The sequence below is a fragment of the Xiphophorus maculatus genome, chromosome 13 (assembly GCF_002775205.1).
Source record: "Xiphophorus maculatus strain JP 163 A chromosome 13, X_maculatus-5.0-male, whole genome shotgun sequence".
NCBI lineage: Eukaryota > Metazoa > Chordata > Actinopteri > Cyprinodontiformes > Poeciliidae > Xiphophorus > Xiphophorus maculatus.
Window position 1 is genome coordinate 16,567,726 of NC_036455.1, and position 16,612 is coordinate 16,584,337.

The following is a 16,612-nucleotide window of genomic DNA, read 5'->3' on the forward strand; positions in this document are numbered from 1 at the left end:
AAGACCAGCTCTCTTCAGCCAGTCTGTGGTTTCCCCATCCCAGCTTCTTCTTTCCCCTTCTTCCAGTTTTTGCTCCTATAGTTTTTCCAGCCTGTCCAATTTTCTGCCTGCACCAGATACAGGATACTGTTTGGCTGATTCAAACGTGCACTGGAAGCAACATCCAACTCCCACTATCATACAGCAACGTTGCCGCTAACGCACTGGATGGCGATTAAAAACAAAAACGGCCAGGCGGAGAAGGAAGTGAAAGGCGGTGGAATGTGTTGTGTTTGCTTTGCAGCTGATGGCAGCGGAGAGACAGAGGCTGTAATTCAGAGTGTGTTCCAACCTTTACAGCTGTGATTGGTTTTACGCTGCAGCGGCCAGAGTGCTGTCAGCGAGGGAAAGCCCGGTGACTGATTGGGTGGGGGGTCTGGGCTCCTTTTGTCCCTGCAGACGGCTGCTCTCACTTAGCTTTAATTACACAGAGCAGGGTGAAGAATTCACACCAGCCTGCCTCTCTTTCCTCACGTCACCCGTCTTTGATTCTTTTATCTTTCCTCGCAGAGTTTACGAGTGATGGGAAATTTTTTTTATTTTTTGCATTTAATTTCTGTCATACTGTTCTTAAAAAGACACACCCACTGCTGATGAATTACAGTGTCTTCCACCTTCCCTTTGTTGACTCTGTGTGTGGGTGTGTGTGTGTGTGTTCTCTCTGCAGACGAGGTGACGATGGAGGAGGTTGGTCAGGATGCCCAGCTGAGGGCCGGAGAGCTCATCATCATTGTTGTGGTGCTCGTCATGTGGGCAGGTAATGTTCTTCTGCGTTATTGGTCATTTATCATCAGGCACCTTCCAGGACGGCAGTACCTGCAGAGTAAATAAGCTCTCTGATGGAGTTCCTTTCTGGGAACAAACATTCGGCTTCAGGTGCCATTTTTCCGTGAGGAATAACCCCCCGCAAGGTTTTTAGAGCAAAGTGGAGAGACTCTGGGTTATTTTAGACAATATTCAAGTTTCCTAAAGGTCGTTAGAACTTTTTGGATTCGTATTTATGATCCAAAAAGTTCAGTTGATTGGATCTCTTGTTACTTACCTATTACCTAAAAAATGATGGCCTATTGGTATAAATCTATTGTCTACGACGGTGCGTTGGGGCAATTATTGATAGAAATTTTTTACTTAAAAAAACCCCACAGAAATATGCGAGTTTGAAAAGTTGGAAATTGGCTAGAAAAAAGTCAAAAATGTCGACATTGATCTCAGACATTTTCTAGAAAAAAATACAGAACTTTCTGAGTTTGGAAAGTCATTTTTTTTATTTTTTAGGTTTTATTGGCTCTAGTGGCTAATTGATATCTAATTGACAGGAAAGTGGGTAATGAGAGAAGGGGAGGAAAGGCGGAAAAGGTCGCCAGGCCGGAAATCAAACCTGCAACGGTCACGTCGAGGACTAAGGCCTCCATATGTCGGTTGTGCTGAACTCCTGCACCACCACAGCACACCCAAAGAAAGTCAAAAAAACTAATTTTTTTCTTTAAAAACTCACAAATTTGGAGTTTGATCTCAGACATTTTCCAGAAAACACAAAGGAAATTTTCAAGTTCCAAAAGTTAAAATTGTTCTGAAGTTTGTACATCTGTTTGTGCCTTACCCAGCTCTTTTATGATTCCAGTTCTTAATCTGATTTGCTATATATTATGTCTGAATTTGTTTTTGTTTGTTTGTTTTTTTTGCCACTTTTGAGAAAGGAGCCAAGTGTTATTTTAAAAAATACCCGAAAAACAGATTAAAGATGTAGTATTTATTTAATTTAGCCTGATAATTTGGCAGTAAAGAACAATCTCTCCTGTAACACTGCCATCTTCAGCTCCTATATTTTCATGTATTAATCCTTATTACAGTTGTACAATATGAAAAACTAATGTCCACCACTTCCTAATGAGATTAGATAACACATCTTGCAGCTTACGTTCCTCTATTTCCTCTCTTTGTTTCTTCATTTTGCATTTCTTCTCTCTGAAGTCTCATTAAGCGATCTGCAGCTTCAGCTGGCAGTTTAGATTTTCTACCAGCTCTTGAGGTTTAAGCCTCTCCTTTAAGGGAAACACAATCCGGGTCGCTTTTCTTCTCCGCTTCAAACGGCTGCATCCCGTACTCGAGAGAGCCGACACAGATTGCATCTCTACTAGCGGCCCCTCTTTTCTGTTTTTTTGGTTTTGTTTTTGTTTTGCTTTTTTGTCAGAATTGAAAGAAATGAAAGGACAAGAGAGCTGATGATGTAACATTTGTGTACAAAATTTTAAGAAAAGTCCAACATATTGGTTCTGGTGGTTTGTTTATCTATTATACAGTAAGTGACAAGTAGGTAAAAAGCCAACAAGCAAGGTGAGAGCCAGCTCCTAGTGCTCCTCCTCAAAAATAAAAAGATATGACTGCTTTGTTTTTTCTTGATATTTTTAATTTTTTTATTTGATGTTTCTTGTTGAGCAGCTGTCATAAAAACAAGCAAGGCATTTTTCTTGTTTTTAATTTACTGAACCCCCCGCGCCCCCAGTCCTCAAATTTTATTGCTCAAAAGTTTTAGATTGAAAGTTTTGGGGTCAAAAAATATGTAAGTTACATTTTCTTAATTAAATCATCACACACACACACACACACGCCTGCATACACACACAGCCAGCCGTCGCTTTCTGTTAAGGATTGTAAAAGTGTTTAAAGACCCTTAAATATTACTTTGAAGGATTTACTTCCACTTTCCCCACATTTGGCTTTAAACAGACGTTGAGTACTCAAAATAAATTGTAATTAAAAAGCTAGCCAAAAGTTAGATGAGTTTAAACTGATATGACTGAATTTTTATGTTGCACTGCAAAAACAAAATCTTCATTTTAGGTATGTAAATCTCGGCACACTTGAAATAAGACAAAACAAACTTACAAGTAACTTTTCAGAACGGTATAGGAGCTTGTTCTAGTTAACAATTACTTAATACTGACTAAAACACACTAGTCAGAAGTAAAATAATCTGCTTGTGGATTTAGTCCTTTAAAAAAAAACAACATTAAGTAATTATTGACTTCAAATAAGCATCTATATTTCGCTGAAAAGTCACCTTTAAGTTAGTTTTGTCTTATTTCAGGTAAACTAAGATATTTGCACTATAAATTTGACCAAAAATACTTGGTAGGATTTTGTATTTGTGCAAATTAAAAGACTCCTAAAGGCTTAGTGCCTCTCTTTCCACAAATAATAAAGTGATAACTCACTCCACAAAAACGTACTCTTCTTCCTGTTATGGAAATATTCACATTTGAGTGGCAAGATGTCCATTTACTAAGGTTTTTTTTTTTTGCCATATGATAAGTCTCTGATCTTACTCCACTAAATGTAACAAGATATATATGGTCTCTGTACATTCCATGGAGGGGTTGGTATGCGCCCAATTACTGGTAGCAGGGACTGAGATGACAAGCGAAAAACTAAGGAAAATTCAAAGAGAATAAAAGAAAACGTGGTGGAGAAAAACCTGAGCAGCACACGATGGTAGAAAAAGAAAACTAACTTAAAGCCAAGGAGGCGAATTGTGTTTTTCAGCTCTTAATTGGACCTGTGGGGCATGGTGGGGGATATCACAGGGAGATATCCCATCTTGCCCCTTGGTACCGCAATGATTAGATCTGCCGAGGCTGACATAAGCAGAAATACCGAGCCATGTTTGGGCTCAGATTCATCCCATCGCACACTCCTCCACCATCATGAATTATTCCCTTTCTCGTTCCTGCAAGCTCGTTCTCTATCTGCTCCCCGCATCGACAGCTCCTGCGTCGTGTCTCGGCGTCCAGATTCACATCCTCACCCCCCTCACCCTCCTCGACTCCATCTGCTCACGTCGCTACTGTCCGTGTCTCTGTCTCAGTTCGTTCGGATCGGCTCTATTGACATGTCGGGAGCACGTATCTGCCACGTCGCTCTGTCTGCGTCAGAATTAACAAGCCAATGATTCCAAATGCACATAGAAAGTGGTTTGGATAAGACTGGCTAACGTTAGCCTTTTGGGTCCGTTCCAGAAAAAGAACCAATTTAAATTAGATTTACCATTTTTCATTAGAACAGTGGTCAATATCCAGACAGCATTACTTTTGGACCTTGTTAATGACTACAAGAGCACGAGGATTTTTTGAATCTTGCTAAGAGACATTTAACCAAAATATATCTCTGCAAGTACAATATAATTTAAACCTTGTTCAGGTAGGAGAGCATCCACAAATTCAAACCTGCAGCACACAGTTCTTGTCTTTGAAAGTTATCTGTTGTGTGTTTATCACACCCCACAAAAAGGACAGTTCAAATGGACCCTGAAAGGCTCAAAATGAATGTAAACACCTGGCTGGAATCAGATATGTTGAGCTGCAATCCATATCATACCATAACATACCAACTTTATTTATGAACTACTTTATACACCGACAGGACCAAAGTGCTATACACAATCATAAAATGAAATGCAATTATAAAATAGAAAAGATCAAAATATAAAATGCATACAGACACAATAAAACAAAGTGAAACCTCTCAGATTGTGCCAAAAGCCAAAGAAAAAAGCTGAGTCTTAAGAAGGGACTTAAAAACAACAAGTGAAGAGGCCTGTCTTATGCCCAAAGGAAGATCATTCCATAGCTTGGGAGCTGCCACAGAAAAACCGCGATCCCCTCTGAGCTGCACTTTGGTACCTTCAGAAGCAGCTGATCAGCTGACCTGAGGGAACGGGACGGTGTGCAAGAATGTAACAGCTCAGACAGAGAGGGAGGGGCGAGGCCATTAAGAGCTTTAAAAACAAATAAAAGGATTTTAAAATGAATCCTAAACTGTACTGGCAACCAGTGTAAGGAAGCTAAAATAGGGAAAGTGTGGTCAAATTTACGTGTACCTGTTAAAAGACGTGCAGCAGCATTTTGTACCCTTTTAAGCTGGAAAATATAAAAATCATTGACTCCTATATAAAGTCCATTACAGTAATCTAATCCAATCCAAGCATTTCAGTTTAAAGCTTCAGTCAGGTGAAGGACCTGAACATTCAGTCACATAAAGACAGTTACAAAGTCAGCCTTCTATCGCCTGAAGAACATTTTTTGTAGGATTAAAGGGCTAATGTTGATTTTGATGATGGCGTATGACTAAATGTTACGTTTATTGCTTGTTTCAGAATTGGTGACTGTAGGATGTTCTGAGAATGATTGAACTGCCTTGTTGCTGAAATGTGTTATACAGATAAACTTGAATTTAAGTTTCAGCGGAAGGTGCACGTGTTAAGAAGCAAAACGTTTTTCTTTAATGTTTTGAGCTCTAGAGTGCGTAAATGAACCTTTGTGTGTGTGAAATGTTTGTTAGCTTGTGGGTGTGTCCTTGTAGCTGCCATCTTGGGACCCTGCTAAGGAGGAGAACCCAGCTCTTTTCTAGAAGGAGCAGTGATAAGAGCTGGGGTTTGATTGGCTTTGGTAAATTGTGAAGGCAGGGATGACCAGTATATGGGTGGACTGCTGGATGTAGCACGAAGACTGATGGGACGGCTGCCATTTTGAACTCTGCTGTGTTGCTGGAGGCTTAATAAACCAGCTTTATTAGCTGAATAGTCAAGTTTGCCGACCTTTTCTTTCCACACCACACCACACCTGTCAGCGTAACGATGGTGTCAGAAGTGGGATTTGAATCTTCTTTTTAAGTATCTTAGCCAGTTTAGAGCTGAGACTCACAAATGTTCCTAGTGGACCTTGTAAGACTGTTTTAAAAACGTTTAAATGGCCATGTTTTAGGTTGGTCGCTATTTACATTGACTGCCATATTAATTTAGACTATACAACAATGATCTTCACATATGAAACATCTAATACTGATCCCTCATAACCGCTTAAGAGATACCAAAGAAAAAGTCTTGAACTATCCCTTCAACGCCCACACATTCCAAGATGATGCAAACTTTGTTGGTTTTCTGTATGTCTCTACACAATCATCATAACGAGAGAGAGATTTTATTTCTAGACATTGCAGCAGTTACTTAACAATCTCTATCCTGTTGTCCCTCAGGGGTGATCGCCTTGTTTTGTCGTCAGTATGACATCATCAAAGACAACGAGCCCAACAACAACAAGGACAAAGCCAAGAACTCCTCAGAGTGCAGTACTCCTGAGCACCCACAAGGGGGGTTACTGCGCAGCAACGTCTAGGACCAACCTTCTGTCGCCTTCTGCAATAACCAACCTAAGACCTCAGGACGGGTGAGGAATTTTCACAAACTCTTGTGTCATATTGTAACAAACAGTTGGCTTTGCTTTTATATATTATCTTTATCTGTAGTAATTGATCAAACTAACTGGGAGGCACAATTTTGGACAAACTGACAATTTGCCAACCTCTTTCCTTTAAAAGTTGAGGCTAAATGTTTATAAAATCTACATGTCAAGCTTTTGGACTTCTCAACATTATCATCCACATATATCGTCATAATTAAGGGTACATAGTTTGTCTCCAGTTTGGCAGTATCTTGGATATTTTAAAAAAACAAAAACTAATCAATAATTATTGATACCGACTGATATGACATGGTTATCATGTTAAGTTTTTCAGCCATATCGCCAATGCCTCAGCTGTAATATTCATTTTGGTTAACCATTTAAAATAGGGCTGCACAATATATCACATTATATGGTCATAGCAATATCAAACCTAATATCGTCATAGCAATATGTACCAATATTATTCCCAAGGCAAGATTTTCTAATATCGTATTTGAGCTGCTGCTGTGCGATGTGATCCCTGCAAACAAAGTTGAGTTTCTCCAATGAAACAAATCTGAACTGTGGGAGAAACTGCAGCTTAAGTCTTAACAAATTAGGACATTCAGGACGGTCGGGATCAGAAATGCTCACCAAACAGCAGATATCCTTTGTGAGAACGACTGTAGGGCTGCCAAAGTGTTAACGAATGCAATTAATTTAAAAAGTGATATGTAAAATGTTTTGAATTTTTATATTTCAAGCTTGCAAAGTTAAGCATCGTGATTAATCGCAATTAATGACAGCGGTAGAGTGTGACTAATATAACATTTTTCAATTGATTGAAGCACTTAACTATTTCTTACGGGGTTTTTTTTATATCATTAGAATAACTGAACTGTGCTAAAGTTTATAACTGTGTTTCTTCCAGACCCTGAGACCAACAGAAAGCCATTCTCAGAAAAAAGACAAAAAAAATATTGACGAACAGATCAAACCAATAAAGGAATCTTCTTGAGACAACGGAGCGAGCGTGCAAAATCAAAGGCTACAAGCAGCCGAACCGGAAACGGCGGACTGTCGCCTCCCTCCTGCCGATACACGGCGGACTTTTGACCGGAGCTGCCCGATTCATATGGTTTTGTTACTCTTCGTCGGTGGCATGGAATCCCCCCTGACCTCTCTACCCTGGGAGTGTTGATTGTCGAATGTGAACGTCAAACTCAACATGTGGACGCCAGCTCCAAGGTGGCGGGAACTGGAGATGGGCTGGTCCAGGTATCAGCCAGCGCACAACTATGACTAGAGTTCATGTTTTCTGTCGGTCCATCTGCTTTGGTTCCTTTCTGTCTTTGTTCCTGCTCATCTCTCTCCTTGTCTCTCTGTGTTGGTGTGGCTCTAATAAGCACATTGCCATTTGGTGCTCCTCTTACTGTGATTGCTTCTTGAACTCCTCTACAGTCCCACCGCTGATTGCAGTCTGAGTTTTCTCCTTGGGTCGCGAGTGTTGCATGACGAGTGTCGTCTCCAGCTTTTCTCTCTCTCTCGTTACCGTCAGTTCAAATGATGCATCCGTTCCTTCGCCTCACTAAACGGAACTTTAAACTCTCCCATCAGCCCAGCAGATCACATTTGACAGGCTTATTACCCTCCACCTATATTTTGCCGACGAGGTGATGACTGAGTACGGCGATGATTCACAGAGAGTTCAAGGATTGACAAGGAGTGAGTCACCCGTTTCTGACTTATTGTCACTTTGGGTTGTAAAACTACCGGGCCCTGCGCGGCGTGCCAACGTTTAGAAAGACGCCGCAGCGGGTTTGGGTATCGTCGTTCGTCGCTGCATATTCAGCACCATATGCCGTTTGTGGTCCGCAGCAGGACGAGCAGGGAATGTGTATCCTCTAATGCGATGTAGAATGTGGCCGCGTTTTCCCGTGCGGTTTGGCCGAAGACCAACGGGGATGCCAGGAAGTGAAGGCCGTAAGAGGACACACTCAGTCCTGCGCTGGACCCAGATCTGTCAATGAATGCGAGGCTCTCAGAACTCCTGGTACACTCTCAGTAGGAGAACACAACATGAAACAGGACAAAAATCTGATATTCGGGAACTTCATCCTTAAAACTGGGGTATGTTTCTTTATATTTAAAAAAATTACATATTTGTTAAAACTGTCACTATGTCCTCATAAATGTCCTTATACATATAATATGAGGCAAATAATCTGTGAAAAGATCAATCTACTATAGCTGTCCCAAAAAACATTTCCCGGTCTCAGTTAAAAACAACTAATCAGAGCCAGGAGGAGGGTCTTAGCGCTGTCAATCTATCTCGTGTACGTTCTACTAAATGTGAAGAAACAACTTACCATTACAGGAAGACCGTTTATCCACCGTCATTGCCGTAAGGGGCCATGCTAACTAGCCTTGGCATCCACGGCAGCCTTCATTGTGGTGAACCAGCTGTAGCATAGCAGAAAGAAAGGGGGAGGATGGTTGACAGCGCTAAGACCCTCCTCCTAGATCTGATTGGTTGTTTTTGACAGAGCTGTGTATTTATTCAAATGATAGAAAGTCTAAGGCGAGGGAGCTTGATTTTTACAGATTATCTGCCTCACACCATACTGTGATAACATAGTGAGAGTTTTAACAAGCATGAGAAAAAAAAAATATTTTTGATGAAAATTAGACAGACAACTAGATTAAAACTTCCTTGATGGTACAATATACAATGTCAGCCACTTACTGACCTTAAAATGCCTTCACTTATTGTTGCAGTAGCATAATCTCACACAGAAAAATCTAGAATTCTGGTGAAGTGTTTCTATATAAAATTTTGCCAAGTGAAATACTTAAATATTCTTTTACTTAAAAAAAAAAGTATGTCTTCCACTTTAAATACGTCTTCCCCCCCAAGGTTCCCAGGGTGTTGGGAAAAGTAGTCCCACAGCATTACAGATCCTTCACCGTACTTATGGCATGGTTGCTTTTCCTTTAAACTTTGATTGACTTAAATACATTAAATACAGATTTCAATTATGCAATGGTTACATTTATTGTATAGATAATTGTTAGGGGAAGCAATGAACGTGCCAGCAAAAATTCAGTGCTAAAAATGTATGTTTTTGACATGAGTTTTTTCTTTCTCCAAACGAATTCCACTAATGTGGAGAAATTAAAGGTAGGATTTTCCTACATGTTTCAGCATAACGTAGCGACGAAAGGGAGATTTTTATGGTATTTTACGCAACTGTTCCAGGAGTGTCGAAATAAGTGGTTGGCCCTGAAAGTCTGTGTCGCAAAATGGTTATTTCTCATATTTAAAATACACGAGAAGCAAGTCACAGTGCCACTTTTGTGATAAAAAAAAAACTAAATAAATAAACTATAAATGAAACCAGTCGACATTTCTAATCAAATATTTACTTTTGCCTGTTCCTCCGTGTCCCAGAACTCCATTGTTAGCAGACTGTTATGAAGTTACAAAAATCATGCAACAACAAATGTGGCCACTCTTATTTATTCTCCAATCCCTCTGCTGTAGTGCATGAAATGTGTACCGTTGCGCCACTGAAAATAGTTCCCCGGGGTAACGCGCTGTAATAAATCCATGTCTGGTCAACATTTGTTGCCCGGCTGCCTTTATCAGACCAGCGTAGTTGGCGGACATTTGCGACTTCTTGTTTAGGAAAAGTGAAACGTAGCGCCCCGCGGCTGTATTGACACCCCTGTTAAAGATGTGTAAAAGAAAGAAAAGCAAAAAAAGCTTTAATCCCTTTATTACATTTGATCTGCTCAGACAGGATTTAGCATGCTGTTGTTGCAGCGTCAAAAGCAAACAGCAACGCTAATCAACTGACAGACTGAAGTTGATTTAAAGTGAAAGGTGAAAAGCCACACTTTTTCTGCTTTTATTTTACATTACGTAGACCACGAGAAAGTTAAACAAGTTGCTTTATTGTAGTATTTACATACCAAAAAAGGGTTCTGATTAATGGTGACACACTCGCTGTGCGTTAAAATAGCATTCCTACCACTTCATTTTTTTAAAAATGCAAATATTATGACATTACAACCACAAACTTCAGATTTTTGGGGATGAAGAGACAAAATGGAAGAAGAAGATTTTCATAGTTATTTTTCTTTAGAAGCGAAAGCAAATCTTAAAGGGGGAGATTGCAATTTTTTTGTAGCCTCATTTAAGCTAATACCCTGAAATAAAGTCCAGTGAAAGCATCTGTTTTCAGAAATAGCATGATTAGTCATTCTTACTCCAGCCGCCACGGGACTCCAGAGCAGTAATTAACTGTGCTCCACTGCACAAAGCAACGTCCGTAAAGAGAGGCATGAGGGAGTTTTGTGTGAAGGAAGTCGACTGGCCTTCATGTTGCTCTGGCATGAAGATGATGGAGCACATCGACACACACACTGCTTGATGTGTTTCAAGCAGTTTTAAACATCAGAATTATTTTCTCCTTTCTGTTCTGTTCCGATTTTTTTTTTTTTACTTTCACGTCAGTGTGATTCGTTTTAATTAGTAATCCACGAGTCTCTGTTTCTCGGGCGTAAACAGATGATTGTTTCTCAAACGAAGTCTTCGAAATGGAAAAGACAAGAAAACATACCATTAAAGTAAGGCAGACGGCTACAGTTAGAGCAACAATATTATTTTTAATCAACTTATCTTCCCACCATAGACAGTGCCTGTGTTTCCTTTGACCATTCAATTGCGCAAATTGGAATTGCGAAAATAAATTTGCTTAATGGAAACACGGCAATTTTTTTTTTTTTTAAAGTCACGTTCTTGCGCCAGGATGAGGTGGTTTTTCGGCCGTATCGAAATCGGTGTGTTTTTCAAGACTGCAGTGGAAACGCTATTTGTTTGTGTCGCACAAGTCACATGATCAACAACTACTGGCGGAAGAGACAAAGAAGACGACAGGAAGCGGTAGGAGGACGATGGCGCAGCATGTTTTTGAATGACTTATCGCGTTTTGTTATTTAATGGAAACACCGCAACAGCAAAATTGTGTTTTTCCGCCATGGTCAGAGTATTGACAATGTTTAGCACACTTTTAAAATGGAAATGCAGCCAGTCAGAGTGATGGTCAGAGAAGTAAAAACATCCAAAGCCAACTGTCAGAGAACTGCATTGATTAAAGCAATAAAATAAAATAATCTGCATCCTTATTATGGTTGCTAATAAATTTGGCGGCAAGAGAGGACACTGTTTTTGAGAAAATGTAAAAATAGTTCAAGTCTCTTAAGCGAAAATAAGAATATTTTTAAAAGAATACCTACTAAATATTTGAAACCCGTGCAAGTTCTTGACAAAGTTTGACCTTCACACTTAATTGGTTGGAACTCCATCAACGCGTTCATAGAAATGAGCGAAGGACTTCCTCAGCTAAAGATAAGGCTTCGTTATCTCCTCCTTCGCTTCCTGTTCGGTTAAGCTGCTCTGTCCGCACAACCCCAACCACCGGCTGACGTCACTCTGAAAGACAGTCAGAGAAACACCTCCAGACTAAAGTCAGCGGAGGTTCTCTCTATTAGAGATAATGAGTTCATGGCTCAGTGAGCTGCAGGTTGAGATGTCCTCTAATCATCAGTCTAGATTTATTCATTCACACACATTCAGGCTGGATTTTAATGCCGTCTTGCGCTGGGAGAAAAGCAGCCATTTTGTGGCGACAGTCTTATCCTGCCACCGCCATCGGCCCCTCCCAACAACCATCTCCTGTCCTCATCCTCCTTCATTCTTCCATTTATGACTTTACCCTCATTCGTCGCTCTCCCTTCCTCTCTCATATACATCGCTAACCGTCCTTTCTTGTTTCTCCCCTCTCGCCGCCCTGACTCTCATTACATCCACTCTCCGAGGTTAGCCGCCGCCGTCTCCCGCTCCACATGAGCTCTTCGCTCTCTTGTTCCGGCCCCGGCCCACCGCCTACCCCTCGCTCCTCCGCTCGTTTGTCACCTCTGCGTCCTGGACTGGCTGGAATGGCCACCTCACCTGGTGACAAATGAGGAATAACGGAGGGTGTAGAAATCAATGAAAAGGTTGAACCGAATTGACCGTTTTTCACTACTCATAAGCGCGTGCCTGTTAATCATTACTTTGAGCGACTTTCCTTTGCGAACGTATTTGAGATTCTGCTAGGCCTATCAATGTTAACACATGGGATTAATCAAAACGTTTAATGTGCCTATTTATCGCATTACCTATTTTGACCTAACAGCCACTCTCCGGCAGAGGATTACTTAGTTCAAAATAAGCGTGTCACACGGTCTTGTACTGCGGTCAACAATTCAAAGTCAGAAACATGAGTGAAAAGATGAGCGAGGAGAGTCAGATTGGTGTGCTCAGCCGCACATTTTGCTTTAAAACAAACACTCTGGTTAGGAACAGAGAGTTTATAGACCTCGTCTCAGGTTCGACTCCTGTCTTCGGTTTCTTTGACTTAATTAATCTGCCGCCTTCCTGCCAGATTACTGTCAGACACAAGCCACGAGTGCAACAAAACTTCTTAAATGAAAAACACCACAATGGACGTTTGAGTAAAACCGAGCTAGTGTGTAGCCTACTTACTGCAATGACAAATTATCTGAGGCACAACCAGTTTTTAGCTAACATTTTTAAATTATGTTTGAAACAAAATGGCTTATTTGGAACCCCTCCTGAATATGAAAACCTGCAAAAGTAAAACATTTTCTTAAATATTTTTTATATTCCGAGCTTAGAAATTTAAGCAGTGATTAATCCACACAGTGCTATTTTTCAATCAATCGACAGCAATCGTTTTTGCCACCAGATCCACATGAAAAGCTTATAGTGTTGCAAAAAATATCCACTTTTTACGACGCAAGTGTTCAGATTTGTAATGGTTGAAGGGTGCGCTTGTTGAGGAGATGACAGAAGCGGGGCGCTGAGGCCGCCACGGCAGATTTAAGCAACAACAGATAAACGAGTCAAACGAGTCAAATGGATGTTGAGCTTTATCCAAGCCCCCGCAGGTCTGGGGTCGGAGTCAGAGGTAGCCCTGTAAGAAGCTGTGAAGATTTAATGCCATTGTTGTTGCTCCGTCTGTACAGGTGAAGCAGATGAAAGCCAGAGGAAAGACTCCACTCAGCAAATCTGGAGATATTTTTAAACCGCCCACCCTGCTTCCTCTTTCTGTTTTGTTTTTTTTTGTTGTTCACTGCCCTGCTTTCAATATGCAATCGTGTGTGAAGTACAGAATTGGAGGAGGGATGGATTTTTTTTTTCAACTGAATGAACATGCTGGATTTTATTCAGAGACATCAGGATAAAGAGCGTTGAATAGTTACCTTGCACTTTACCTTGTGTTGATTTTGATGATCAAAATCGAAACACATTGACGTTTGTGGTTGTAGTAGCGTGACAAAAGTGTAAATCATTTTGCCAGATACTATCTACTTTCTAAATCAAAGTTTTTAAATCCTCAAACCATTTAAACAAGCAGCTTCCGGGTTCGTTGAATCCCCGTTTTGATCCACATAGCTCCTGCTCTTAAGAACCCAGCCGGCACAAGCGCTTCTTAGTCAGTTTAGAGTATTGATCAGAAGCTTAAATGTGCTAATGAATGTCATATGAATGAGGGAGTTGTATTGATCTATCTGGTAGGGACTGATGACACAACATAAAACTTTTTAGTTGTAGTTTTTTTAGGTCCTTGTGTGTTTCTGCCTGGATATTTGACCGCTCTTACTGGCAGAACGTAAAGAGTTTAGTTCCATTCTCTGATTCCCTGACCCATAACCAGCTGTAAGGGATAGCTAACACATTTTATACATTCAGATGCATATTAAAAACAAACAAACATATTTTTACATTTAGATACATGTGTGACTTGATACAGGTTATCATAAAAGGTACCTCTGTCTTTGAGCATACCCCAAATGGCCATTTCTTTTGTTTATACTCTTTAATAATTTGATAAATGATCATAATACATTGTACATAAAGAATAAACATCCCCTATTGGACTTGTTACTACAGATTGGTTAAGATCAATAAAATTTTAGCCATTAAAGAAAGGAACTTGACTTATTGGGCCCTTATGGCTAATTCTGTCTAAACAGGACATTGTGGTTAAAAGGTGAGAGCTAAGAAAACTTTTTACATAAATACTTCTGTTCATGTTAAAATAATTTTGGTTGAGGTTTTAGTTGAGATGATCCAATAGCCCAACCAAATCTGACTCTCTGTACCTTTGTTTAGGCAAAATTTGGGCCAAACATATGATCTACAAAAATATATATTTTAATCTGAGCTGGCTAAAACAGATTGACCAGCCTGGACAGCTCCATAGAAAATCCTGTCCTTGGATGCCAAGTGTGTGCAGGAGGCTGAAGAACTTCATTCGCGTGCCGACGATAACTTTTTCATTTTGTTTCTTGATCTATCTCAGGAGACACGTTCTTAACACCCACATCGAGTGACCTTTCCGAGTGCCACAATCAATCTGACGTAGAGGGCGATAAAAGCACAAACGTGCCTGGTGACTGTAATGCTATTGAGCCTGAAGCGGTACATTTCCTGTACCGGTCTAATCCAAGCACACAAACACACACACGCTTAAACACTGCGCTCATCCACCAACTACATTCCGTATGCTGGCTGCAGTCCAAAGGGGCCCATTTGAGGAGGTGGCAGAAGGCAGGTCTGGCCTAGACTGCTCAGTCACTGTCTGTCTCAAGCTACAGGAGGTGGTTGAACAGCTGCTCAAGGTGAGCATGCAGTCAAACGTGAAAATATGGAGCTCAACACTGGAGGAGACCAAAGAAGAGACAGAGAGAGAGAGAGAGAGAGAAAGACGCAAAACTCAAAAGAGTATTCTCGAATTCAAATTGTCACAGGCGCAGAGCGTCAAAGGAAATCGTTGCACCCAGTGACTGTGTGAAGTTTGAGTGCTAACATGTCTGGCGTGATATTAAGGTGCCGTCCTATGAGGGATTCAATGACAGAAACCATTCCAGGAAAAGGAAATTAGCATGATAAAGTAAGTCATTCTGCTCGTCTAATTGTATTGGACTAATTGTAATTCATTGCTCTGCTTTACGTCCATTAATGCTCTGCTCCAGGAGACTTACTCTCTGTTACATCTTTCCTAAGTGAGATGTTTGTATGGATGTATGAAAAGCCTCAGTACGGCTACAATGTGATTTAACTAATCTCATGTTCCTGTAATACAGCGAAGGCTCCCGCATACTCTGGCGTACTCTGATCTCTCTTTGAGCCGCGCAGACTCCGTTCACCCCGTCTGCGGACGGTTGAGATTTCATAGGTGAGCGTACAGATTGCCTACATTTCCCACAATCCAAATGGATACTAGCAAGTATGACGGGCTGGTTGGGTGCCTAGCCTCATTTCTAGCCTTCACACACCTATTAGTGTGGCACAAAGTGGCAGTCTGGCTGATGCATGTCCTTGCAGCTGCTTGTGCCAACCCTCAACCTAATCAGATTGGTGTCGCATACAAAACAGTTCGATGTGAACACCATTTCCTGCAATTTGCTGTGCGTCCACAAGTACACGTATGGAGTTATAAAACTGTACCTTTCCGGTACCTTGGCGTTCTCAAAGTGATGCACGCTCAGTTTGCGAGAGCCTTTTAGTCCTAATAATACCCCCAAAAAACTTTGTAACCCCAGTTCCTTTAAGTCAAACTTAAGTTTACATTATTTTGTTTACCAACTGAGGCCTACAAGATGGCTAAATCCCCCCCTTCCCCCACGTATGCCAACACTGTAGATGACAGAATGAGCAAATGTCAAGAACTTTGGATAATCCCATCAAGGCCCTACATAGTATAGCAAAGACGGAGGCCTTTTACTTACAGCATATATTTGTACTTTCAGTTTAAGCAAATAACCAAGAAGCATGGATTTATATCTGAATAACAGAGTCTGTGTTTTATGTACAATCACAACGTCTGTGTTGACATTTTGATGTTCATGGGATAAAACCTGTTCATGAGGGCTAGCATGACTCTGCTATCATTCACACCCCAAGGTATACATATGAATGAACATATATATATATATATATATATATATATATATATATATATATATATATATATATATATATATATATATACTATTTCTATGAAAATATCAATGTCTAATTATGTATTGACACAAAAGAAATACAATATTTTCAATGCACCGTTGATGTTGGTCCTTTTGTTTACTAGAAAAATAAGCATTTTTGCACTTGACATTAACTTAGAAGGTGTTCTGTGACTTTCACTCATTTGATAAAAAGTAAAAGATTTTATATTTCTCCTAAAACCTTAAGCACTGCGCATCAAAGCAACATACAACCT

At 40.4% G+C, this 16,612-nt stretch overlaps 1 protein-coding gene across 1 annotated transcript in view; it reads left to right on the forward strand.

The window, feature by feature from the left end:
* The window catches only part of LOC102237569 (fibronectin type III domain-containing protein 5-like), a 28,270-nt gene extending 11,962 nt beyond the window's left edge, over positions 1-16,308 (forward strand). Inside the window, exons 4-6 of the mRNA XM_005812455.2 lie at positions 707-796; positions 6,070-6,260; positions 7,189-16,308. Of these exons, the coding sequence (XP_005812512.1) occupies positions 707-796; positions 6,070-6,209 (230 nt within the window). The 3' untranslated portion in view covers positions 6,210-6,260; positions 7,189-16,308. The remainder of the gene's footprint in view (positions 1-706; positions 797-6,069; positions 6,261-7,188) is intronic.
* The last annotated feature ends 304 nt before the right edge of the window (positions 16,309-16,612 follow it).